The sequence below is a fragment of the Rhinopithecus bieti genome, unplaced genomic scaffold (genome assembly GCF_001698545.2).
Source record: "Rhinopithecus bieti isolate Rb0 unplaced genomic scaffold, ASM169854v2 scaffold_35538, whole genome shotgun sequence".
NCBI classification, from domain to species: Eukaryota; Metazoa; Chordata; class Mammalia; order Primates; family Cercopithecidae; genus Rhinopithecus; species Rhinopithecus bieti.
Genome location: NW_016815913.1, coordinates 948,229 through 974,942, shown reverse-complemented (window position 1 = coordinate 974,942; position 26,714 = coordinate 948,229). Strand labels below are relative to the sequence as shown.

Genomic DNA, 26,714 nt, shown 5'->3' with positions numbered 1-26,714 from the left:
ACAATAAAAGTGAATCAAAAAATTACTAATTTTAAAAAGCTGACAAATACTAGAGATACCACAAAATCCAGAAAAGTAACATCATTCTATTATTCAGGTGCTCGGCACATCCCATAATACTTTTTCCCACCTTTCTTGACTATGCTGATTGCTTCTTCATATGAAAATGATTTTGCAACATATTCCACAGAGATAACAGATAATTCAATTTTTCCTCTAGTATGGTTTATCAATATTAGCTTTTTAATACAATTTAGGAAAGCTTAGTTCAGCTTCATAATTCAGTATTAAGAATGTCACAAGAGTTTCACAATTATTATCAAATTCGGAAGGACCCCTAATACAGGTTTTGACCACGTACTGATGAGCAAACCAAATCCTTTCCTTACACTTTTCCACAGATGAGCTTCTGGCCCTGTTCACTCGTTTCTTCTCCTCCCACATCCCTCTGGTACTGTGCACTGTAGTACACAAACGCAAAGCAATATGATGCCTGGCCAGTGTCTTTCTGTTAGGATGCCAGGTAATTCTGCAGTCAGTAGTACGAATATTCCTAGAAGTCAGCACTAGACCACTATGGCTAGCAGTAACTTAACCATACATGGAAGCTACATGGAAGCTACTGTGAACATAAATGTATCTGTATCTCATAAAACAAAAATTAACCACACTGACTTGATTACTGAAGGTTTTTTTTTCTTTCTTTTTTTTTTTTTGAGATGGAGTTTTGCTCTGTCACCCAGGCTGGAGTGCAGTGGCGCAATCTCAGCTCACTGCAACCTCCACCTCCGGGTTCAAGTGATTCTCCTGCCTCAGCCTCCCGGGTAGCTGGGATTACAGGCATGCGCCACCACGTCTGGCTAATTTTGTATTTTTGGTAGAGATGGGGTTTCTCCATGTTGGTCCGGCTGGTCTTGAACTCCCAACCTCAGGTGATCCGCCTGCCTTGGCCTCCCCAAGTGCTGGGATTACAGGTGTGAGCCACCACGCTGCCTGGCCTGCAGCTTTGTAGTAAAGTTTGAAATTGGAATGTGTCAGTCCTCCAACTTCATTCTTCTCTTTCAAGATTTGTGTGTGTGCGCGCATGTGACTATTCTGGGTCCTTATATTTCCCTGGATTGTATGAATTTTAGGATCAGCTTGCCAAGTTCTGCAAAAAAGTTATTTGGGATTTTGACATGGATTGTGTTGCATCTGGAGGTCCATTTGAGAAGTATTGCCATCTTCACAATATTGTCTTTCAACCCTTTAACATGGGATGTCTTTCCATTTATTTAGGTCTTTAAGTTCTTTCAGCAATGTTGTATGGTCTTCAGCATACAAGTCTTGCACTTATTAAATTTATTTCTAAGTATTTTATTCTTCTTGATAATATTATGAATGGAATTAATTTCATTTTTAAAATGTTTATTGCCAGTGTATAGAAATACTATTGATTTCTGTATGACCTGTTGTCCTGAATCCTTGATGAACTCATTTATTAGTTCTAACAGTGTTGTAGTAAATTCTTTAGGGTTTTCTGTATATAACAAGTTTGTGTATAGAAATTCTACATGTTTTAAACACATTCATCTTTATGGCTGTTGGAAAATTTTAAAATTGTATTTAAATGTATGTACTTTTTAAATGTAAAGAAGTAGAGTAGATGACCAATAAAAGATTTTCTTTCTTGTTTTGGTGGGGGCGGGGAGGATGGGGTCTGGCTCTGTTGCCCAGGCTGGGGTGCAGTGGCACAATCTCACTCAGTCACTGCAGCCTCTGCTTCCCCAGCTCAGGTGATCTTCCCACCTCCCTCTGGAGTAACTGGGACTACAGATGTGTACCACCATGCTTAGCTAATTTTTGTGTTTTTTTGTAGAGACGGGTTTCGTCATGTTGCCCAGGCTGGTCTCAAACTCCTAGGCTCAAGCGATCCTCCTGCCTTGGCCTCTGGAGTAGCTGGGACTACAGGCATGAGCCACCAAGCCTGGCCAATATTTGCAAGACTAAAGAAATAGTGGGATACAATTTCACAATATAGAATGGAAATATGAGTTCAAGAAGAAAAGAAATGATGTACAATTTCCTTCTGTTAAAAGCTTGTTCACATAGTTTTAAAAATTGATGATGTTAGACATTAAATTGGTATTTAGATTCCACTGGCTACATTTAAAAGTTACATAACTTTTATTTTAAAATGATAATTTACAATAAAACAGAAGTTGCTTCTTTTGTAACTATTTAAATCAGATGAGAAATTGTGATGGTCAATCCAAAAATGTGGAAGTAAGAAAACAGTCACAGTCTTCGGGGATTCCTTTGGGGGTATAAGAGCAAATCATTTGAAACCACTGTATTAATATATTCCCCTCTAACAGGTTTTGCTTTATAGGATGACTGACTGCTACCTCTTTGAGATTTGAGGGAAGTACCAAATGGCTCCCAGTTTTACATTTAAAACCCTCTTCCAGTCCAATGGTCCCCATCACTAATTACTTTTGATTAAATTAATCTGATTAATTCATCTGGAATAAATCACTGCAATCCTTAGGAGAGTCACTTAACTGGTCCTAAGGCCAGGCGCGGTGGCTCACGCCTGTAATCCCAGCACTTTGGGAAACCGAGGCAGGCGGATCACTTGAGGTCAGGAGTTCAAGACCAGCCTGGCTAACTTGACGTCCAGCGTTCGAGACCAGCCTGGCCAAAATGGCGAAACCCCGTCTCTACTAAAAATACAAAAATTAGACAGGAGTGGTGGTGCACAGCTGTAATTCCAGTTTCTCTGGAGGCTGAGGCATGATAATCACTTGAACCTGGGAAGCGGAGGTTGCAGTGAGCCGAGATCATGCCACTGCACTCCAGTCTGGGCAACAGAGTAAGACTGTCTCAAAACAAAACAAAAACACAACAACAACAAAACTGGTCCTAACTGCTCAGGGCAAATACATACTGCTTTTTCTTTTTTCTGTTTTTTTCCTAAGGCAGGCCTATTGAAGAGTACAAGTCTGTCATCTACAATATTTTACTAACTTAAAAACACTTGTCAAGAAAGGTAAAGTATGTTCATTTTGATTTTACTCTTTGTATCCTGGAGTCAGGAACTAACAGTTTTATGATAGTGATATAGACTTTACACACACACCCAGACTTAAAACACGTGGTGCAGGCGGGCTTTTGGAAACTAACTGTGCTCTGGATACAGAAGTCATAAAGCTGAGGCTGCTGAGGCGTTGAAGGGACAATCAGCCTTTGTTGTCTCTCGCGCACTGTGCTCAGCGCTCCCTCTAGCGGCTACAAGCGCTCACTGCCCACACTCTCTTCTAGCCTCTCCGGAGGCCGCGGTTTCGCGGGCGAGAAAGAGATTGCGCAGGCGCGGAGCAGCCGACGTGGCCGCAGGGGACTGTGCCCAGGGGGGTCTGCGCGAAGCCGCTGACTCGCCTGCCGCCCTCGCTCCTTTTCTCCCCTTCTAGAGTGTTACGGTGACTCTTAGGTTCGAAGGGGACGGACGTCCTCCCACGTACCATTTAGAAGGTCAGAGTGGGCAGAACCTAGTTTGAGCAGGCCGGCAACGAATCCGCTGACAAGACGCGCGCGTGGGCACTCACGTGACCTAGGCTGCGGCGGCAGCGACGACGTGCTGCGGTCCAGGTGGCTGGAGCGAGGCCGACGGGCGGGGCGGCGCGGTCTCGTGACGCGGAGCGTTCGAGAGCGCGCGTTGGAACGTCTTAGTTGCCACGGCGAGCGCGCGCGAGAGGCCTTGGGAATCTGGGGACCGGTCCCCGGCGAGCGCAGCGGCGACCCGTGTGAGGGAGCGGGAGCTGGCCAGTGCCGCGGCGGCCGCGCGGGGAGATCTCGTGGCGACGCCGGGGCGCCCGAGGTCTGGAAGGCGCAGGTGGGGCGCGGGGGAGTTCACCCCTGCGCGGTCCCCTGGGTGGGCGGGGTGGGCGCCCCAGACCCGGCGGACTCGGCTGGGAGGCTGAGCGGGCGACGGTCACGGGACAAGGGCGGAGGGGTTCGGGGCCTCCTCCGAGTCTCAGAGATGGAACTTTCGAGGAAGGGAGCGATTTCGAGAGAGAATAGTTTGAGAAGTTGTTCTCAGTCCCTTCCCCGGAATGTGGTATTTAGGGAACCTTCGGTCTCTAACCCATGGACTGTTAGATTGGAGGGAATCCTTCCCGCTCGCTTCCCTTCGCGGGGTCCTTTCGGAGCATCGCTATGGATCATTCTCGCGGCCCCAAGCTCGTTATTTACTTTGGCTTCGCAGATCTCTGTGGTCTTTTGCCCTCCTGCAGCGCCCACGGCCCGGTCAAGGTTCGGCAGCCTTTCTCTGCAAGAAGGCCCACGAACAACTGCAGTTGTATTGGGATGGATTGCGCGTGATTTTACTCTTTACAATACATTCCTTCATGCTTCCTAGAGATTGAGCTGCGCGGAGGATCCCTCCGGCTTAATTCTGGGCATGAGAAAAGTTGCTCTTGGAATTCGTAGTTTCGTGACGCGGCATTATTGCGTGACTGTAGGGCTGACCCAGTTTTCCCCTTTCTAATTGTAAAGAAGTGCACTAGTAGTCCACCGAGGATCCTCGAGGTTGGCCTTATTGTATTATAATTTAACGAATTTGCGTTCCAGGTTGTTACTGCCTATGAAATGATGGCCTCATCTTTAAGAATGTAGCAGTTTTTCTTTGACATTTCCGAAAGTGGGGAAAAAGTAATAGAAGACCGCACCCATATGGAAATATTTTCTGATTCTCAGTTATTTATAATCGTAGACTTCATTTCGTGGCTTTATTGGACCTGTTTGAAACAGGAAGCCTTTCTGTAATGTGGTTTCGGGTCGGCTTCACCTGTGGCACTCTCTGAAACGTCGTTGTCTGTGGTTTCCCTAACAAGCTAGAATGAGCGGGATGCTACGGAGGGAGGTGCATACAGGTATTAGACAAAGCCCCCTCCGCTTTTTTGGTAAAGGACCAAGTAGGCATTGGATCAACTTCTGCTAGCTCTGGGGAGATACATGCGGTATTATTAAAGACTGCTTGTAATGTTGACTGTTGAGAGTGAAGTGAGAGTGTTACTACTTTCAATGTTTTGGAATCGAACTAAATAGGTATTTTAATTCAGAATTTTACCTTTGCTCTTGGGTATTTTTTAAGACATCTACACACATACATATAGTTGTGTTGAAATAAATGTGTTTTATTAGAACGTTAACAAATTAGTATTTAGGTGAATTACTGGTATCTAGGAACAGATTTTGGTTTGTTATTGAAGACTGTTACACTGGTATAGGTACTGTTTAATACATCATATTGTCATTTCAAAGATTTTCTCTTAACTGAAAATTGAATGTGAAATCATGTGATAATGGTTTTTATCTTTTCAGGACACTTGATTGACACGTTATTGTGCTTAGGAATAGAATAGGCTTTTTTAAAAGTCACCATTCTGCAATCCTTATTTCTGTAAAATGTATTTTCTGAGACTGCTATATATATAGCAAATCCCAGTCCCAAAATAAAAATGTGATATTTTCATTTAAACCTTTTTTTTCTGTGTTGAGATTCCCCAGAGATTAGACTGAAATTGACCATTAGACTTATATAACCTCTGGATATCCAGGCTCTTCTTTCTGTGTAACCTTTTTTTCTCTTTAAGATGGAGATGCAGCAAGGAAGGTTATAAAGCAACCCTGCAGAATTAGCCCTCCCACTCCACCCTACACACAGACACACTCCTCTTTCTCAGTAGCCATCTTGTTCTCTCCATTGACACATTGTTTAGGAAATCTTTCATCATACTGTATGTTAAATAAGCTTAGAAATAAAGGTATACCCAAGGTAAATATTGCTTCTAGCTAAATGCCTTCATTCTGCCTCGCTTCTGCTTTCAAATGCTACCTACTGAAGATTTAAACCGCGTGACTTTCTACCGTGGGACACTCTGGGTTTTCTTCACCCTTCCCTCACTCTGCTGACTTGTAAACATAGTAGGATTTTTAGATTTGGAATCAAACACATTTCATCTAATTTTCATTTTCATTTTCTTTTCTTTTTTTTTTTTTAAAAGAGACAAGGTCTTGCTCTGTCACCCAGGCTGGCTGGAGTGCAGTGGTGTGGTCATAACTCACTGCAGCCTTGAACTTCTGGGCCCAAGCTATTCTCCGGCCTCAGCCTGTGCAGTAGCTGGGATTACAGGCAAGAGCTCATTTAATTTTTTTGACAAATAGTCTTCTGATCCATGAACTGATTTGAATCTATCATTTACTAACCTTGTTCTTGGGCAAGCTGCTCCATATTTGTAAAACATTTTAAAAATCAGATACCAACCTCCAAGAATGAGGATTGGATAACCTTAGAATAAGTGCCAGACACATTTAGAGAGCTTAACAAAAGATAGCAAATTTTGGTGCTTCTAAAGGCCAGAAACAGACCATGTCCGTTATATCTTTGCCATATATAATAGTAGTGAGTGATTTTTAAAGCAGTACTTTTAATTTGCTTGTGAGCCCCGAAATAGTTTTTGTAAAGCTGTCCCTCTTGCACACTTTTGGTTAACTTAGAGCATTTTACATCATGCGTTAGTTGAAAAGGATGCAATTTCCCACCTGGTATTGATATTAACATTTTAATATAATGTTGGTACATCAATCTTTTTAACTATTCAGTGGAGTATCACATCTTTGTGGTTTTATATCCATCACCATCAATTTTTAAAATACATTTTACACACTTCCTTTTGAAAAAATTTTATTTTATCACCCCACCCCACAGAATATTATCTTAAGATAATGTATTTTATGCTTGAAAGCTTTTATTAATCTCTGTGATACATGTCTTTAATAACAATATTTATATAAATTGAAACTAAGTTTAAAATTTCCTATAACTAATTCTGTAAGTTGTAATTTCTCTTTTGGGTTGAGTTATTATAAATAGTCGATCAGAATAGCATAAACACCTGATGGATTTTAATGAAGAATAATTATTAAAAGTAGAAGTTCACTGGAAATCTGTTTCTTAATGGAATGGATAGTGGGAGTTGTGCCTAAGTTAAAGGAGGGTCTTTGAACCCTTTGACTTACTGTTTGTTGGTAGGGAGGCTTTTCCGTCCTGGGGTGGTGTACCATGGTAAGAATAGGAGTGGGTGAGAAATATGCCTTTATTTTGTAAAGTGGAAGATTGTGAAAGGATCTCGGGGAATAAAAACTAGTATGATAACTGAACAGTGGGCATATTCTCAGGCAGATCAGTTTAGTGAGGAGTACTCATGGGAGTAAAGGATCTGGAAGCCTTTTTCTTAAAATTACACATGTTGGGCCGGGCGCGGTGGCTCAAGCCTGTAATCCCAGCACTTTGGGAGGCCGAGACGGGCGGATCACGAGGTCAGGAGATCGAGACCATCCTGGCTAACACGGTGAAACCCCGTCTCTACTAAAATACAAAAAACTAGCCGGGCGAGGTGGCGGGTGCCTGTAGTCCCAGCTACTCGGGAGGCTGAGGCAGGAGAATGGCGTAAACCCGGGCGGCGGAGCTTGCAGTGAGCTGAGATCCGGCCACTGCACTCCAGCCTGGGGACAGAGCGAGACTCCGTCTCAAAAAAAAAAAAAAAAATTACACATGTTGTTGGTGTATGTCCCATGGAAGACTTTATTTGTCCCCAGTTTGAAGACCATTTAGAGTGGTAATTCTCAGCGGGGGACGATTTTGCTGCCGAAGATATGTTTGGCAATGTCTGGAGACATTTTGGGTTGTCACAACTGGGATGGGGGAGGGGTGCTGCCCTGGGCATCCAGTGGACAGAGATTGGGATGCTGCTAACAAAGAATTATCCAACCCAGAATGTCAACCATGCCAAGATTGAGAAACCCTGATTTAGAGGATTTGTTTAGGAATCAGACTATTTAATTCTGTAAACTAGTACAGGGTCAGTAAACTTTTTTTGTGAAGTGCCAGATAGTAAATATTTTAGGCTTTTGGGGCCATATATGATCTCTGTTGCACATTCTTCTTTGTTTTCATAACCTTTAAAAAATGTAAAAGTAATTCTTAATTCCAGAGTCTTTCAGAAAACAGGTGATCTAAGGCAATTAATGCTTTCAAACTTCAATTTTCTTCTCTGCAAAGAAGTGCTAATAGTAATATTGCTTCAAGAATTGTTTGTAAGAATTGAGATAAACACCTAGCATACTGTCCCGCATATATTAAGTACTCTAAATGATGCATGGGGATAGTGGTGTCCTATTGTATGAAGCACAAAAGTGGGTGCCAAGTCACAGTGTTGTTCAAGAGCCTGTTCAAGTCACTTGGACAAACTTAATGATGCTGGTGAAGTTCCCAATCAACTCACAGAAGCTTATTTAACCTCTGCTGTCTTTCTTCTGTTTTACTCTGGGCCTCCTTGTATCCTGAGGAAGATAAAGTACAAAATGCCTGTGGTTTCTTTGGAAAGGTGTGGCAATCTTAGGACACAACAGGATAGAATTCCAGGAGAAGAGATTGTTAATTTTGATAGGGGTTGTGGGGTAGAGCAAATAGCTGGGTCTGTATATGGTCAATTGTATATGCTATTTTCTAAATTCATTACTGAATATATTCGGTTGACTACCATGAAGTTGTTGCATGATAAGGCCGACTAGTGGCTTCTCAGGTTAGAAAGTATAGTTATATTATTAATCGGAAGCTAGACCAATTTTAATGAATGCTTTCTGTGATGCTTCTGTGATGCTTTATAGTGTAGATTGCTGCTAAAATAGTTTCATATCACTGAAATTCTTCTATCATAAGTTTTCATGAGATCACAGGAAAATAATTGCTACATCTAATAACAGTAGCCACTAGATACATGTGGATATTGAGCACTTGCAGTGGGGTTGGTTGGAATCGAAATATCTTTTCAGTGTAAAACACATATTGAGTTTTGAAGACTCCATACCAAAAAAAGAAAGCTAAAATATTTAACTGAAAGTTTTTTTATTAACTACATATTGAAATAATGTTTTTGATATATTTGGATAAATAAGATACTATCATTAAAATCAATTTTACCTGTTTTTTACCTTTTTAATGTGGTTATTAGAAAATTAAAAATTACATATGTGGCTTGCATTACAGTTCTGTTCGACATAGTTACTCTAAAGCTTCCATTTACTTTTTTAAATGTAATAGTAATTAAATTTTCTGTCATACACATAGATTTAAGAAAAATCTTACCCCTTCCTCCCAAAGTCAGCTTGTATCATTTTCTCACCTAATTCTTTTGGTCTTTTTGTACTCTAAACAGTGCAAATATAGTGGTACTTTTTCAGTTTTAGGCATTGTCCATTAACTTCTCAGTGGGAAAGATGAAGTTTTATGTCTTTCATCCTTTGTCACATGCACATAAACTTTTTATCCATCCATCTTCCCATCTTTTCAGTATGATTGTACCATAATTTTGTTTATATTGAGATTCATTGTATATATCGTGACACCAATGGAAACTGAAACGTTTAGTACATTATGATTACTTTTTATTTCTTGCTCAACATCGTTTTCCCTAGAGTTAATCCTTAGTTTTTAATTAGTACTAATGAAACCCTGAATACTCTCACGGTTGTGTAGATCTTTTTTCAGAGCTTACAATCACATTAAGTATTCTATCAGTTTTACTTTCTTAAAACATTCTTTTCTGTTGTCTCCTACTCCACCCTGGAGTGTTTGCCTGATTGTTATCTTGGAAACTCATCATCAGTCTTGGGATTCCTTTCATAAAACATGGTACCCAGCAAACAGAGGATGTAATAACTGAGCAGTCACTTGGCTGGGTTTAGCAGTTATTTTTACTCAGAATTATGAATTAAATATATAATTTCCTTCTTCTATTGTTGCCTTCAAGAAGTTCATTAGCACTCTTATTTCTCTCTCTTTTTTTTTTTTTTGTATAAGCATTTTAAAGATGATCCTTTTGAGCCTAGTGTTCTAAAATGTCATGGTATGTTTCTTGGTGTGAAATATTTATTTATTTATTTATTTATTTATTTATTTATTTATTTATTTTGAGACAGAGTCTCGCTCTGTTGCCCAGGCTGGAGTGCAGTGGCATGATCTCGGCTCACTGCAAGCTCCACCTCCTGGGTTCAAGCAATTCTCCTGTCTCAGCCTCCCGAGTAGCTGGGACTACAGGACCCCGCTACCACGTCTGGCTAATTTTTTTGTATTTTTAGTAGAGACGGGGTTTCACCTTGTTAGCCAGGATGGTCTCGATCTCCTGACCTTGTGATGCGCCTACCTCAGTGTCCCCTTTTTTTCCTTAATTTGCCCATTGGTCTTTTTATTTACTTTTATTTGTTAGAGACGGTCTTGCTTTTTCAACCCAGGCTGGAGTGCAGTGTTGCGATCATAGCTCACTGCAGCCTTGAGTTCCTGCGCTCAAGTGATCCTCCTACCTCGATTCCTGAGTAGCTGGGACTACAGGCACACACCAGCACATCTGGCTAATTTTTTAATGTTTTCTTTGTAGAGATGGTCTCACTATCTTGCCCAGGCAGGCTGATCTCAAACTCCTGGACTCAAGCAATCCGCCTGTCTCAGCCTCCTAAAGTGCTGGGATTATAGGTGTCAGCCACTGCGCCCAACCTTTTGGTCATTTTAAATCAGGAAATTCATGTTTTCCAGTTCTAGGAAATTCTATGAATTATTTAATCCTTTCATCCCTTATTTTTTTCTCTAGTCTCTATTTCTAGGAGTTTTGTTTTGTTTTGTTTTTTGATGGAGTCACACTCTGTCAAACAGGCTGGAGTGCTGTGGTGCGATCTCAGCTCACTGCAACCTCCGCCTCCTGGGTTCAAGCAATTCTCCTATCTCAGCTTCCTGAGTAGCTGGGATTACAGGTGCACGCCATGATGCCCGGCTAATACTTTTGTATTTGTATACGGGGTTTCACCATATTGGTCAGGCTGGTCTCGAGCTACTGACCTCAGGTGATCCGCCCGCCTCAGCCTCCCATATTTCTAGAAGTTTTATTATACAAATGATATGCTTTATAGACTGGGTCCTAATTTTCTTATTTATTCTTGCCTATTTTTCATCTCTGTCTTTTTGCTCTGCTTTCTGGGCATTTTCTATAATTGTATGATCTCATCCTTCTTGAGTTTTCCTTTCTGCTTTTAAATATTTAATTTCCCAGAGTTCATTTTGTCTCTTGAATATCCTTTTTTCAGTGTGCATGCATCCCACTTTTTATTTTATGGATATATTTTCTTTTCCTTTATGTTGATATAAATGATAGGGTTTTTTTTGGTAAGTTTTACTTTTCTTGCACATTGTCCATTTCAACCAAATTACATTGCTCTTATTTTAATCTTTTATACTGGATATTTGCCTCATGTTTTGTGATCCTGGGCTCTGTGTGTATCTGTGTGTGAGTGTGTGCATGTGAGTGAATGAAGCACTAGAAAGCTGATCTGAGATTCTGTGCGTAGAACCTATCAACTATGGCTTCTGAACGGTGAATTGCTTGGACAGTTTTCCTTGGGAAACACTCACTATCACTATTCTTTGTGTCTTTCCTCTTGGTGGTGATCAGATTCCTCAAGAAGGTAACTTCCAATCTCCTTTCTTGAGGGGTACCTGGCAGCCGGAACTCCTAATTACCAAGTTGTGGGGAGGAAGGCTGTTGGTCTCAGTAATCAATGTGTAATATTTCATTTAATCCCCCTGCTTCTGGTTTTTACCCTTAATCTTGCCTGATAGTTTCTTATCCACACTTTATTTTACAGTCTTGTAGATCAAAGCACTTGGTCTTTCAGGGCTGTAGAGAAACAGTGTCCTGAGTGCTTGGTGTAGGAAAGATCTGAGGGTGCTAATTTGTAAACAGGCTTTCAACCAGTCCTCTTTTTCAGCTGTACCTCTACTTCCTTTCCACTGGAAGATTGAATTCCATCAATTCTTACGCTTTCGGAGGTTTTTGATGTGATGTAAGTACAGCTCCATCTCTGATTTTCCCACTGACAGTTTAAGGCATCTGTTTTCTCAAGTGTGTTTTGGGAGTTTTCACTTGTCCGCCTCCTTTTTTGGCACCAAGTACTGTTGACGCTTCATCCTCCCTATTTGTCCTTGTGAGTTATGGCTTTATTATTTATCTGTTTTGTTAAGGAATCACATAAAATACATCTAGTGCCCTGATCTTAAATTTATAGTTTAATAATTTTTATGTATATCCCCCCACCCCTTATCCAAGGGAGATAAGTTGCAAGACCCCTAGTGGATGCCTGAAACCATGGATAGTGTGGAACCCCATTGCTTTCAATTGGAACATGTTTCTGTTCATATCTAAGCCTTTTCCGTCTTAACTAATACACTTATCACATGCTTTGACCATAAGTTTTGCAGTTTGAGGGACAACAGCAAAACTAGCATAATTTCTTTTTGCTCCTTCACAATTTCAGGAATAGCAAATATGTTCTTAATGGTAGATCTTAGCATCCTCAGCATATGATTTTTTTCCTTGTTACGTTGAAAACTAACCTTTTCACTTGAAGGAAGCACTTCACAGCTTCTCTTCAGTGTATCCAAATTGCCAGCATCACTACTGTTGCACTTTGGGGCCATTATTAAGTAAAAAGAATTACTTGAATCCAACCACCACAATATTGGAACAGTTGATCTGATAACCAAGATGGCTGCTGTATTAGTCCGTTTTCACACTGCTGTAAAGAACTGCCCAAGGCTGGGTACTTTATAAAGAAAAGAGGTTTAATTGACTCACAGTTCTGCGTGGCTGGGGAGGCCTCAGGAAACTTACAATCATGGCAGAAGGCGAAGGGGAAGCAAAGACTTTCTTCACATGATGGCAGGAAAGAGAGAGCTAGCAGAAGCTGGAAAAACTGCCTTATAAAACCATCAGATAGTGTGCAAACTCACTATCATGAGAACAGCATGGGACAAACTGCCCCATGATCCAATCATCTCCCACTGGGTCCCTCTCTTGACACCTGAGGATTATAGGGATAACAATTCAAGATGAGATCTGGGTTGGGACATCACCAAACCATATCACCTACTAAGTGATCATGGGAGGGGAGCATAGACAGCATGGATGCCCTGGATAAAGAGATGATTCATGCCTCAGGGAGCACAGAGAGAGACAACAAGAGATTTAATCATGATACTGAGAATGTGCAATTTAAAATTTATTAATTATCTCTGTTATTTTCCACTTAATATTTTAAGATAATGATTGACTGCAGGTAACTGAAACCACAGAAAGTGAAACTGTAAATAAGGGGGGACCACTGTACACCCTTGTAGTCATCACTCAGATCAACAGAGAACATTTCCAAAGGCCATGAGATTCCCTCCTGTACCTGCAAAGTTATTAGCCTCTACCTATAAGCACTATTTTGATTTATATCATCATAGACAAGTTTTTCCCATTCTTTAATTCATTCATATAGAATCATAGTATGTGGTCTCAATATGAAGTCTTTTGTATTTGGCTTTTGGTCAAAGAATTGGTGAGATTCATTGATGTTGCAGGCAATCAGGTTTAAAAATTTTTTCTGTGTATTATCGCATTGTATGAATGAGTAAGCATTTGGGTTGTTTTAAGGATTTGCCTTTTGTGAATATAGTTGCTGTGAATATTGCCATACATGTCTTTGGCATGCACATGCATCCATTTCTCTTGGTTATATACCTGCAAGTGGAATTGTTGGGTCATTGAGTGGGTGAACGTTTAGCTTTAGTAGAAACTGCCAGTTTTCCAAAATGGTGTATCATTTTTCAGCTTTCACCAGCAAGGTAGAAGAGTTGCACTTGTCTTCACTTAGCACTAATCAGTCTTTTAAATTTTAGCCATCTGGTAAGTGTCTAGTTGGTGTCACTCGATTTTAGTTTCACTTTTCTGAGGGAATAGTATGTTGAACACCTTTTCAGATGCTTTTTAAATATTTTCTTCTGTGAAGTACCTATTCATATATTTTTCTCACTAAGAAAAAATGGTGATTCCTTTTCATAATCTTTCTAGAGTCATCTTAGTAGGATTTGGGGAAGCAACAGGGCTGTGTGGGGTAACCTGCCTGCCACCTTTAAGTGGAAATCAGATAACAGAGTTTCATTCAAATTTTTTTTTCTCATTTCTGTTTTCCCCAGTGTGTGATTCAATTCATTTTTTATTGGCTGGATATAATCTGGATTTATATTATAATGAGTTTTAGAATGAGATTCTTGTTTCAACCATCATACAAAATGTATTCATTTTCAAAGAAAATGAAAGCATAATTTGAAATATATGTAGACTACATCATTTTGTTAATGTTTGTGTCCAGTATGATATGATGTATCATACATATCATATGTATGATAGGAAACTATTATAAGAAACTAGAACAAGAAAATTATGTAATAGATGTAGTCTGATTTATTCTCTTATGTTTTTAAATTAAGGTATTTTGGACCAAGAGTTTTCATTTATTTATCCATTCATCAAATACATATTAAGTACTTTTTTTATGACAGACCTGATAGCAGGCTTAAAGGATAGTATAATAGTGAACAAAACAGAGATAAGCGAGGCACTTGTCCTCTTAAAATATATTCAGGTAGGAGATATAGATGATAAGTAAACAATAGCTAAGCAAGATAATTAAATATGTTTCCAATTTTGCAGAAATGGAGCAAGAGCCACAAAATGGAGAACCTGCTGAAATTAAGATCATCAGAGAAGCATATAAGAAGGCCTTTTTGTTTGTTAACAAAGGTCTGAATACAGATGAATTAGGTCAGAAGGAAGAAGCAAAGAACTACTATAAGCAAGGAATAGGACACCTGCTCAGAGGGATCAGCATTTCATCAACAGAGTCTGAACACACAGGCCCTGGGTGGGAATCTGCTAGACAAATGCAACAGAAAATGAAAGAAACACTACAGAATGTACGCACCAGGCTGGAAATTCTAGAGAAGGGTCTTGCCACTTCTCTACAGAATGATCTTCAGGAGGTGCCCAAGTTATATCCAGAATTTCCACCTAAAGACATGTGTGAAAAATTACCAGAGCCTCAGTCTTTTAGTTCAGCTCCTCAGCATGCTGAAGTAGATGGAAACACCTCAACTCCAAGTGCAGGGGCAGTTGCTGCACCTGCTTCTCTCTCTTTACCATCACAAAGTTGTCCAGCAGAAGCTCCTCCTGCTTATACTCCTCAGGCTGCTGAAGGTCACTACACTGTATCCTTTGGAACAGATTCTGGGGAGTTTTCATCAGTTGGAGAAGAGTTTTATAGGAATCATTCTCAGCCGCCGCCTCTTGAGACTTTAGGGCTAGATGCAGATGAATTGATTTTGATACCAAATGGAGTACAGATTTTTTTTGTAAATCCTGCGGGGGAGGTTAGTGCACCTTCGTATCCTGGGTACCTTCGAATTGTGAGGTTTTTGGATAATTCTCTTGATTCGGTTCTAAACCGTCCTCCTGGGTTTCTTCAGGTAAGCCAAAGGAAAATGAAAGCATAATTTGAAAAACATGTAGACTACATCATTTTTGTTAATGTTTATGTGTGCACTATAAGTGCAAAAGATAATAAATTCTTTGTTTTAAATATGTTCCATGAAATTATGAGCCTTAAACATGTTTGTGTTTTATAGTCTTTTTTTAAGATATATTAATAGTTTTATTTTGATATTAAGTTTGTGATGATAAAACTTGAGAAGAGTGGTCATCCTTAAACTTTTAATTCTTTATCTGAAGAAGAAACCTAGTAAGTTTAATTTGAAAAGGGATTTATGTAGTTCCTGTGGATGTATAGCTGTAAATACTCACAAATGTTGTGAAGACTCAGCTGAGGGTCTGAACTGGGCAAGACCCAGCTCATGGTCCAGAACAGTTGTTCTCAGCCAGGGGTAATTTTGCCTCCCCAGAGAAAATTTGACAATGTCTGGAGGCATTTTTGGTGGTCATACTGGAGGTTGATTGCTACTAGCATAGTGGATAGAGGCCAGGGTTGCTGCCACACATTTACACAGGACAGCCCTCATGAACAAAAAAAATTATCCTGCCCAAAATCTCAACTATGCCAAGGTTGAGAGACCCTGGTTTAGAAGTAGAGTCTGTGGTGATAATTTAAGATGTAGGTCCAACAGTCCAAGCAGAGAAATTTACCAGAATGCACTTGGTCCAAGAGTAAAGAGTGCTACATAAAGATTGATGTCAGGGCATTGCTGTGGATTTAGTGAGGTATTCTGAAGATAGTGGTCCAGTGACAATCACATTTTAAAAGATTGGATGTAGGTATAGGAAGATGAGTTCTTGAAATGAGGACTTAGTATATGTTGAGTATAACAAAGGAGTTTGCATTGAAGAAAGATCACTTTTTAAACAAAGCAGGTGTTTTGTCCACAGTCCAAATAATGTAGTTTAGTAATAGCACGGGCTAGCTCTAATCATTTTCTCTTTTGGTGTACTCTTCTGTTGATTCTTACATAGTTTTTATATGGAGTCAACTTGAAAGTTGTTTAAAGACAATTTGAGGCTTACTGGGGATGTGTGAGGGAGATACTTTGAGGGCATTATTGAAAGGAAATATTTGGGCCGGGCACGGTGGCTCAAGCCTGCAATCCCAGCACTTTGGGAGGCCGAGACGGGTGGATCACGAGGTCAGGAGATCGAGACCATCCTGGCTAACACGGTGAAACCCCGTCTCTACTAAAATACAAAACTAGCCAGGCGAGGTGGCGGGTGCCTGTAGTCCCGGTTACTCGGGAGGCTGAGGCAGGAGAATGGCGTAAACCCGGGAGGCGGAGTGAGCCAAGATCCGGCCACTGCACTCCAGCCTGGGCGACAGAGCGAGACTCCGTCTCAAAAAAAAAAAAAAAGAAAGGAAATATTTGATACTGGGAGGAAGAATATTGTGACTCCTGTAGATTATTTTAGGAAAGGAGCCTTAAGGTTAAAAAGAGTAGGCTTATTGGTTGGGGTTTGTAGTGGGGGATGATAAAAGCTGTAACAATTTCTACTAATAGTGTTGCACTGTAACGATGGAAATAAAAAATCTTTGGGTCCTTAGCAACTGGAGATGGGGTAGTTAATGGCAGAAATACTGTACCATGGTTACATTCACTCATCCATTGAAATGACTTGTACTTTAATACAAATTTGTCCTTAGTGCTTTTAATTTTGTTTTTAATCTCTCTCATATGTGTATTTTTTTGTCCTAAATGAAAAGTAAAATTGCTCCCAAAATTTAATTTGAGTCTCTTTAACAGGTTCTCATTTGCTTGTATTCAGGTATTTGTAGCAGAGTGTCCTTAAAAGAGTTAACATATGTGTTTTCTGAATGTTTTGTCAAAAAAAAAAATACAATAATAAACCAACTAAATACTAGAAGTTAGATATTTCCTATACTAAAATCACTGTTAAAATCACTATTGGTCTAAATAGGAAATTAAGATTTTTTGGTTTTAGGTAGACAGAATTCTAGAACTTCAAAAAAAGATTTTCTTTTGGTTTAGTTTTAATACCACATACTTTTTAAACCTGTTAAATCTATAGTTACAGAAATTGGACATGAATTTGCCCTCTGAAAATGAAACTGGGAAAAATCAGCCTATGGTGGATGAATTCACTCATCTGTAATATCCTGTCCTAAGAAAAGTCTATAAAGTGTTGGTATTTTAAAGACAATTTGGTGATATTCCAGTTCAATTAAGGTGACCAGGATATAGTTAATCTGGAAAAAACCATGGAATAGTAAAAAAAAAAAAAAAAAAAAAAAACCATTCCTAAGTTTTATTTTAGAATAACTTTTACAATTTTTTTGTCAACTCCATACCACTACTATTACTTGCTTTATATTTTTACTAAATTGTCCCACTTGTCAGTTATATCTTAATAATAACTGATATTAAGGGAAATGTGTATTTTTTCTCATACATATTAAAATATATAACTACTCAAATGTTAAAAGTTTGTGGGTATGACTTTTGATGTTGAGCACAGTTATATTTTGGTTTCTCAAATAATGTTTTGCATTAGAAATAAATTAGGCAGCCAGAATGTCAGCTTAAGTCTGTGTGTACTGGCAAGCTGACCTTCCCAGATGACACTGCAGGAGAGCTTTTGTTATTTTGCTTTTTATTTCACAATAGATAGACAATCCATAAACATTAACTTAATCTATTCTGTTATGTCAGGTTCTCTTGGGTTTAGTACAAAAAATTATTCCACGTTGTGAGTGCTGAGTTTCTTATTTATTTATTTATTTATTTTTTCTTTGAGTCAGAGTTTTGCTCTGTTGCCCAGGCTGGGGTGCAATGGTATAATCTTGGCTCACTGCACCTTCCACCTCCCGGGTTCAGGTGATTCTCCTGCCTCAGCCTCCTAAGGAGCTGGAGCTAGGATTACAGGCCTGCACTACCACACCCAGCTAACTTTTGTATTTTTAGTAGAGACAGGTTTCACCATATTGGCCAGGCTGGTCTTGAACTCCTGACCTCAAATGATCCCCCCGCTCCCCATTGGCCTCCCAGCGTGTTGGGATTATACGTGTGAGCCACTGTGCCCGGCCTGTGAGTGCTGGGTTTCTGATTAAAATAATTGTTCAGCTTCTCTGGTCCAGACTACATGTGTTAAAATCCAAGCTCCACTTTTCAGTTGTTGGTTCTGAGCAACTTAATTGACCTCTGTGTGCCTCAATTTTCTTGTACATAAAATGACAATAATAGTAACTGATTTCATAGGATTGTTAGGAGCATTAAATCAGTAAACACTATTATTTCAGTAAATATTTCAAGTGAATAATACCTGAAAATAGTTTATGTACCACAAAAGGAATATCTAATTTCAATAACGAAGAAAACCTTAATTTACTTTGATTATTATTTATTTAAAGTTAGAGTCATTATTGGTTAACACTGGGCTGGTTAAGGCCATCAGCTTTAAGATTGTATGATTAGTGGAGCAATGGCATATTTAGCACGGTCCTTATTGCAGGAAGATCAGACTAGCAAATGATTAATTTTCTTGGGGATTTGTTGATGTTGATGGTTCTATAAAGCCTTTTAAAATATGTTTCCAACTTTGAAGTGTTTATTTTCTAGTATAACAATTTTATTAAAACATAAGTGAAAATCTAGTTTCATTCATTTATATGTATATATATTTTTTCTTCTAACGAATCCTTTCAGGTTTGTGACTGGTTGTATCCTCTAGTTCCTGATAGATCTCCGGTTCTGAAATGTACCGCAGGAGCCTACATGTTTCCTGATACGATGCTACAAGCAGCAGGATGCTTTGTGGGGGTCGTCCTGTCCTCTGAGTTACCAGAGGATGATAGAGAGCTCTTTGAGGATCTATTAAGGCAAATGTCTGACCTTCGGCTCCAGGTAACTTGTGTGATCATCTTTAGGGTGAAAAAAATCTGCTTTAACATAAGCTCTTCAGCTTTTAGAGAAATTGTAATAACCTCTACTGTGATCAAGGTTAGGAGACTAACAGTTTATCATTTGTTTGTGTGTTCACAGCTACATGCTTGGAATTTGCTGTAATAGTGGTTAATATTGTGAGCTCTAGAGTCGAATTGCCTGTATATGAATTCAAGCTCTTCCACTTAATAGCCATTTAGCTCAGCTGGTACTAATCTTCTCTATACTTTAATTTACTTATAAAATGGGGATAATAACAGTGTCCACCTCATTGGGCTGTGGTGAAAATTAAAAATTAATACATTAAGCACTTACATCAGAACAAGTAGTAATGCTCTGTGAATGTTAGCTATTTTTTCACCACTGTTTTACTGCTCAGCTGGAAAAGTGTACTAATGGGTCTAAATGGTGACATGAAGATAATTTTACCTTTAGTAGATAGGTTATGTTGGACATTTTAAGGGGTATGGTTGGCATTCTGAGGAAGAAACAGGCTTTGGTTGAGATAATTTTCTTTGTTCTTGTGGTAAATGAAGGCCAAATAAAAAAATAAAAAGAAAATATGATTTAAAATATGATCATCGTGGAACTTTCCTTATTTGGCATGTTTCCTCTGCCCACATGCGTACCTGTGGAAACAGAGTATTTCTGTTTAACAGGGAACTTGAATAGAGTATTATGGAGAGACTTTCTTTATATATTGTTGTAGCAAGAGGGAAAAAGTATTCTTGATTATGAATATTGACAGTCATCTGGGGTGGACTGAGGTGGGCATTATGATGGTATAATATTTTATTCTCTCCTTCAGTCAGCAGATATTTGGAATTCATTATTTAACCAGTTACTGTGTTAAGTGGTGGGATGGGCAGATTATGAGAACAGGAGACCGCAAAGGTGTGTGTGTGTGTGTGTGTGTGTGTGTGTGTGTGTGTGTGTGTGTGTGAAAATATAAAATCAGCCCCTGTTGACCTGAGAATGACCTACCTGGTGGTCAGCAAACCAATACTTTAGCATAGCAGCAATTATTTAACAAAATACGTGATCAGCATACAGAAGTGTGTAGCCTCATTGTACTTGTGAAGAGGAATTCACAAAGGCAGGAGTATGGTCAAATGAAGGAGTTCATCTTCACTTCACTGTTTACTGACTGAGTAAAATGATGCTCTTAAGTATTCACAGACCTAATGTGGAACTATTTCTCCCTTCACCCCTACATTAACTGGACCTGTATTATTGGACTTTAGGAAAAAAACTAAGCAGACTTTTAGATTGTATGTTTATTTTATCTCTTCAATTTTATTTTTTGGTTGTATGTTATTTTTAGCTTGCTTTACTGTCCCAGAACTTCAACTGTAAACATAAGCTAGTTACTAGCTATAATTTTGACTGGTTTTTACTCTTAAGCATTCATTCAGCAAAGTGTATACTGTGCAGACAATTAATAAACCTTCCAGTAATGCGTAATGAAGTGGACATGAGTTTTGTTAATTGCCTTTAAATTCATTTTGTCTTGTATATTGTATATGTTACCTAAAATTTATTCATTAATTAAATTTAAATGTAGCTGCATCTGATTCAAAGATAACTTATACCAACAACTGCTATAAGTTGTCTTACTTTGTCTTTTATAAGTTGTATACTTTGTCTTTTGAAACTTACTTAAGCATATGCTATGAACCAAAGATCTCAGAGGTTTGGGGTTTGGTGATAAGACAACAGAGAAGCATAGAGAAAAAAGCAAAAGCAGTTGTTACTTGTAGACTGCCAAACTGACATTCAAACAAGTATGTCACTTGAGCATGGTGTAATATAGGTGGCAGAAAGTCATCTAAGAAAAATTCTGATTAGGGCTAGGCTTAAACCCTTATTCTGTAGGCCAACTGGAACAGAGCAGAAGAAGAAAATGAATTCCAAATCCCTGGAAGAACTAGACCCTCCTCTGACCAACTAAAAGAAGCCTCGGGCACTGATGTGAAACAGTTGGACCAAGGCAATAAGGATGTACGTCATAAAGGAAAACGTGGAAAAAGGGTAAATAAAAGAATAATAAGTGTGTGTGTTGTTTTCTAATGGTACCTTTCTCCAGTTTCATATATTTATATGATCATAGTCCCATATACTAAAGCAAAGCAACTTGTGCATAGTCAACAAAGTGATCACTGGCAAAAACAATTAGAATCAGTTGTAATATTTCCCTTTTAAAGTGTGTGTTACTTAAACTATTTTTTTAAAAGATACTCTGTGTTTGGGGGATAGATTTTTTTTCCCAACTGTTTGAGAGATTTTATTTTTTTTTGAGACAGGATCCTGCTTTGTCACCCAGGCTGGAGTGCAGTGGTGCAAACATGGCTCACTGCAGCCTTGACCTCCTGGACTCATGTGATCCTCCTGCCTCAGCCTCCACAATTAGCCAGCATTACAGACATGAGCCACCACACCTGACCAAAATATTTTTATATTTGCATTAATGATGCACGTACTTTCTTATTTGTTTTGTGTTATTCTCTGCCTTCCTATATTCACCAAGAGCTTGGAGGCTACATATGCTACTGTCTCTTTTTTTCTTACACTCTGCCATTTTTGTTCAGTTTCCTGTTTTTTTATGGATGGGCAACAGGACAGAGATTTGATTTTTAAAAATATATTGAGTGGTTTCTTCTTTCATTTCATAGGCTCTGAGTATGTGATATATTTTAACTGGTAAATTTGGATTAGAGTTCAGGAAATATTGAGTGCTAGAATGTTAGGCATACATAGTGGAAAAGGTTTAAATTTCTTGTCTCAATGAATTTACTGTCTAATGGAAAGGACAGATTAGCAAAGAGATCATTTCTATCCAATGTGGCTATTAGATAGAAGATGCAGCCTAGCCTAACAGATAAGTGTGGGTGGATGAGTGGTATGGGAAGCAGTGAGGAGCCCCCTCCTACAGGACATTATGACTAAGATGAGTCTTGAAGGATAAAGAAGAGTTGGTCATATGAATAGCAAATTTAAGGGGATTCTTGGCAGAAGTGGTAATATAAGCAAGTATATGAATAAAACAGCATTGTCTTGAGTATCATATTACAGGCAGTTTAGTATTGTTCATTGCTATATTCCACATGGTAAATGCTCAATAATTATCTTTGGAATTGATGAATATCACGTGAATATTCTACATTTATTTGCAAAGTGTCACTGTGGTTTATGTTGAACATCTTAGACCAGCTATATGAGGATATTGGGAGTCCAAAATGGTTCCAAGAAATATATTTTACTTAAAAACGTTGTTTTAATCATAAGAAACGAAAGTTACAGGGTACAAAAGAGTATATGGTGAAAAATAAGTCTGGGCCCTATTCCTGTCCACCAGCCACCTACCTCCTCTGTCCAGACACATAATCTTCCCTCCTCTCCCCCATCCCCCACAGATAGAATCTCACTCTGTCACCTAGGTTGAAGTGCAGTGGTGTGATCTCAGCTCACTGCAACCTCCGCCTCCAAGGTTCAAGCAATTCTTGTGTCTCAACCTCCCGAGTAGCTGGGATTACAGGTGCCTGCAGCCACGCCCGGTTAATTTTTGTATTTTTAGTAGAGATGGGGTTTCAATTTCACCATGTTGGCTAGGCTAGTCTCGAACTCCTGACCTCAGGTGATCCACCCACGTCAGCCTCGCAGTGTGCTGGGATTGCAGGTGTGAGCCAGCATGCCTGGCCTCAGACACATAATTATTAATTTCTATTGTCCTTCTAGATATATTTTATGCATAAATACACACACACATGGACATACTTAATATTTAACATAAAAGATGGCATATAAAACAATGTTTTGCTCCTTGCTTTTTTACTTAACAGTGTATTTGGAAATTCTTCCATATCATTTAGAACTTCATGTTTTAAAATTTAATTTCTTGTTCTAAAAAAATCAAATGATATTAAAAGTATATGCAGTGAAAAGCTTTAGATTTTACTTATGGGTGACTTTTATCCCATGTAGAAGTTGTTTTGTTTAATGTTGTTTTTATATTTTATGCGACATTCTTTGTATTACTGGCCACTTTGATTTTCAGGTTATTTTATTATATTAATATTATGAGGTCTGAGTTAGCCTGCGTCTTATTTCTTAGAATGAGTTCATTTAGCTTTGAGAGTTTGGGTGTTGGCCCAGGCTCTCAAAACAGCTGTTCAGTTAGCAAAGTACAGATAGTTCTATGTTCTCCATTTCCTCTTAAATGGAATAGCAGATTATTCTGTGTTTATATATTCCTTCTTGTTTCAAATTAGACATTTGTTTGCTCTGTCAAAACCAGTTTATGAATTCATCTTTGCTTACTGATTGAGTCATTTAACAAAAATCTTTTAATCTTACTGAGTACCATGTGCACACTAATATCTAGGGATGGTATCTGTTTGAAGGAAATCAGTCTAGTCCAGAAAAAAAAAAAAAAAGTTAGTCAATATAAATGATTTGATAAATGCCATATTGAACTTGTATTGGTATTTAAATCTTACCAGTCAAGATTTATATGGACCAGAACAGTTTTCAACTTCATGGCAGTTCTGGTATTGTGCTTTATAAGACCACACTGGTAACTAGGTTGGCTGAATATATTTTTCATTAATTATATCTAGTATTTGTTGGCTTCATATTTGTTATATAATGCTTACAGTTTTCCCCCTCTTAGTTCTAACTCTTCACATTTTGAAACATTTTTACTGTTTAGGCTAAAGATACTTCAAGTGAAGAAGTTAACCTGAGTCACATTGTACCATGTGAGCCAGTTCCAGAAGAAAAATCAAAAGAATTACCTGAATGGAGTGAGAAAGTGGCTCACAACATTTTGTCAGGTATTACAGTAATGTTAATTTTTTTCCCTGTATGACATTAAGCCTTTGGAACCAAATAAGGATAGTGTTTATTAGGGAATACTGAGAAAGATAATATTTTGTATTTTGGTTTTAAATGATCAATTTAGAAATAAATGTAGAAGGCACTAGTCTTTTAAAACATCAGATATTGTCATATAAGTATAAATTCTTCCTGGCCTATTATTCTGTTTTATTACTGGGAAAATGGATAGTGAAAAGCTTCAAGAATCTTCAAACTCTTAATAGTTCTGAATCTAAAATTAGTTACCTTCCTTTCCCCTTTGAAGCTCCCTCTTAACCTCTCCCAACCCCTATCCCTCAGCTGTGGTCTGAATGTGTCCCTTCAAAATTCATATATTGAAATCCCAACCCCTGAGGTGATGGTTTTAGGAAGTGGGGCCTTTGGGAAGTGATTAGGTCATGAGGGAGGAACCCTCGTCAGTGGGATTAGTCCCTTATGAAAGAGATCCCAAAAAGCTGCCTCGTCCCTTTCACTATGTGAGGAAGCAGTAAGAAGGTGTAATTCTATGAACCAGGAAGTGGGCCCCTCCCCAGGGACCAAATCTGCCAGCACCTTAGTCTTGTACTTCCCAGCCTCCAGAATTGTGAGAAATAAATTTTTGTTGTTAATAAGCTACTAGTTGATGATATTTTGTTATGGCATCACAAATGGACTCAGATACCCACCCAAAAAATGAGAACATGTTCATTCATCTTTGAAAGCAAAGCAGCACTAACTACACAGCCATGCAGACATGAGAACTTCTGAGGGTTATAGCCAAGCTCTTTGAGAAGTAGTCTCTGCTGTTTAATTATGGTTATAAAGGGCTTCAGATCAATTATTCTGAAACCAGAATGATCATTAGTGGCATGTCTTTCTACTTTAATTGGTTAACATTTCACGTAGCTTTTTAGCTGTAGTAACTCTATGATTTATACCTTTTATTTTGTTTTTTAAAAAATATTGCCAATCACCATTCAGTTTGTCAAATTCATAACCCCATTAAATGGGTCTTGATTCATTTAAACGACTGTCAATTCAGATTTCCGTGTCCACTAAAATCCATTTTAGAAGATGTCTAAAGCAGAGGAAATCTTCAACATAAAAAACCAACAAGCTAAAATAATTAGCTAGCTAGGAACTAAAATACTTTTCCTAGTGCCAAAGAACTGTGCTTGAGACAAGAAGAAAAGATAAAGCCAAATTTTAAAATGTAATTGCAGTCGTTAAAATTGACCCTTGAAAGAGATTCACAAAGAAATTGCAATGAAAAACCTTTTCACTTTTACTGCCCTACCCCCCAACTTTGTAGCCTGCTAAGCATTATTATTAGGAGGCCATTATTCAGAAAACTTGCCTATTACCCCTACACACTAAATTCAAAGTAATTTTACCAAGTTTTTGGAATTTATGCTATTATAAGTTTGTTCCGTTTACTATTGCTATGTAACAAACTGCCCCAAACCCAAAGGCACAAAACAACAAACATTTGTTTCTGTGGAATTCAGTGGGCCAGGTATTTGGAAAGGTCACAGCAGGAGTGGCTTATATCTCTTTTATAGTATCTAAGGACTTCATCTGGGAAGACTGAAAGGCTAGCTAGTGACTTGACAGTAAGCTGAAGACTGAAATCATTACTGACACCTCTGGCATCTAGGCTGGGAGAGGTCAAAGTCTAGGACTGCCAAATAGAGTGCCTACACATGGCCTTTTGTGGCTGGACTTCCACCCTGCATGGTGGCCTTAGGCTAGTGTGGCTTCTACATAGTGATTTGGGGCTTCAAATGTGAAACATCCAGCAAACAGACAGAAGCTGCCTTACCATTTCTGACATACTCTTGGAAATTTCCAGCATCATTTGGTTAAAAGCAAGCAACAAGCCAGCCCAGATGCAAGGAATGTGACATAGACCCCATTTCCCTCTGGGAAGAATGTCAAGATCTTGTGGAAGGATTAACATTCAGAATAGGAGACACTGTTTGTGGTCATCTTCAGAAATTACCAGCTGCCCCTAAATCTCAGGCCTCCTAGGTACTATAGATACCACACCATGGTGCTACCAGAAGCAGTACAGCCAGTTAATCCTGGGAAAAGGTCTCTTTGGAGATTTCAAAAGAACTTTCAGCAGTGCATAATTTTAAAACAAGCAAAAACTGTGTTTTGGTAACATGCAGAGGCCTTCTTTATTACTTAAGAGCTCAGTTTCTTCATGCCAGTACCTCTTTTCCTTTTTATTCTATACCTTCAGGGCTGGGGTTCTAGTAATGTCCGTCATAGTTGGTGACTGGAAACCATTTAACTGCCTATCAGAGTTTATGTCTCTTTATGAGCTTTTTAATACATAGAACGAATAGTTCATCAAATGCTTACGGTACAAGTAAAACAAAGAGGGGGCAGAAAATTAATAAAGATTTACTGCTGGGAAAATTATCTGATCTATCAAGAGACTATCGTTACCTGACTCATTCAGTCTATGTACAAAATGAGTAAC

The 26,714-nt window shown here is 38.8% G+C and overlaps 1 protein-coding gene across 5 annotated transcripts in view; it reads left to right on the top strand.

Moving 5' to 3' along the window:
- Positions 1-3,165: 3,165 nt before the first annotated feature.
- Positions 3,166-26,714, top strand: part of SPART (spartin) — a 36,828-nt gene continuing 13,279 nt past the window's right edge. Inside the window, exons 1-5 of one of the 5 annotated variants that reach the window (XM_017854135.1) lie at positions 3,166-3,510; positions 14,625-15,436; positions 19,133-19,330; positions 21,245-21,400; positions 24,078-24,201. In XM_017854135.1, the coding sequence (XP_017709624.1) occupies positions 14,627-15,436; positions 19,133-19,330; positions 21,245-21,400; positions 24,078-24,201 (1,288 nt within the window). In that variant the 5' untranslated portion in view covers positions 3,166-3,510; positions 14,625-14,626. The other 4 variants (XM_017854138.1, XM_017854134.1, XM_017854137.1 and 1 more) reach the window with 4 other exon arrangements.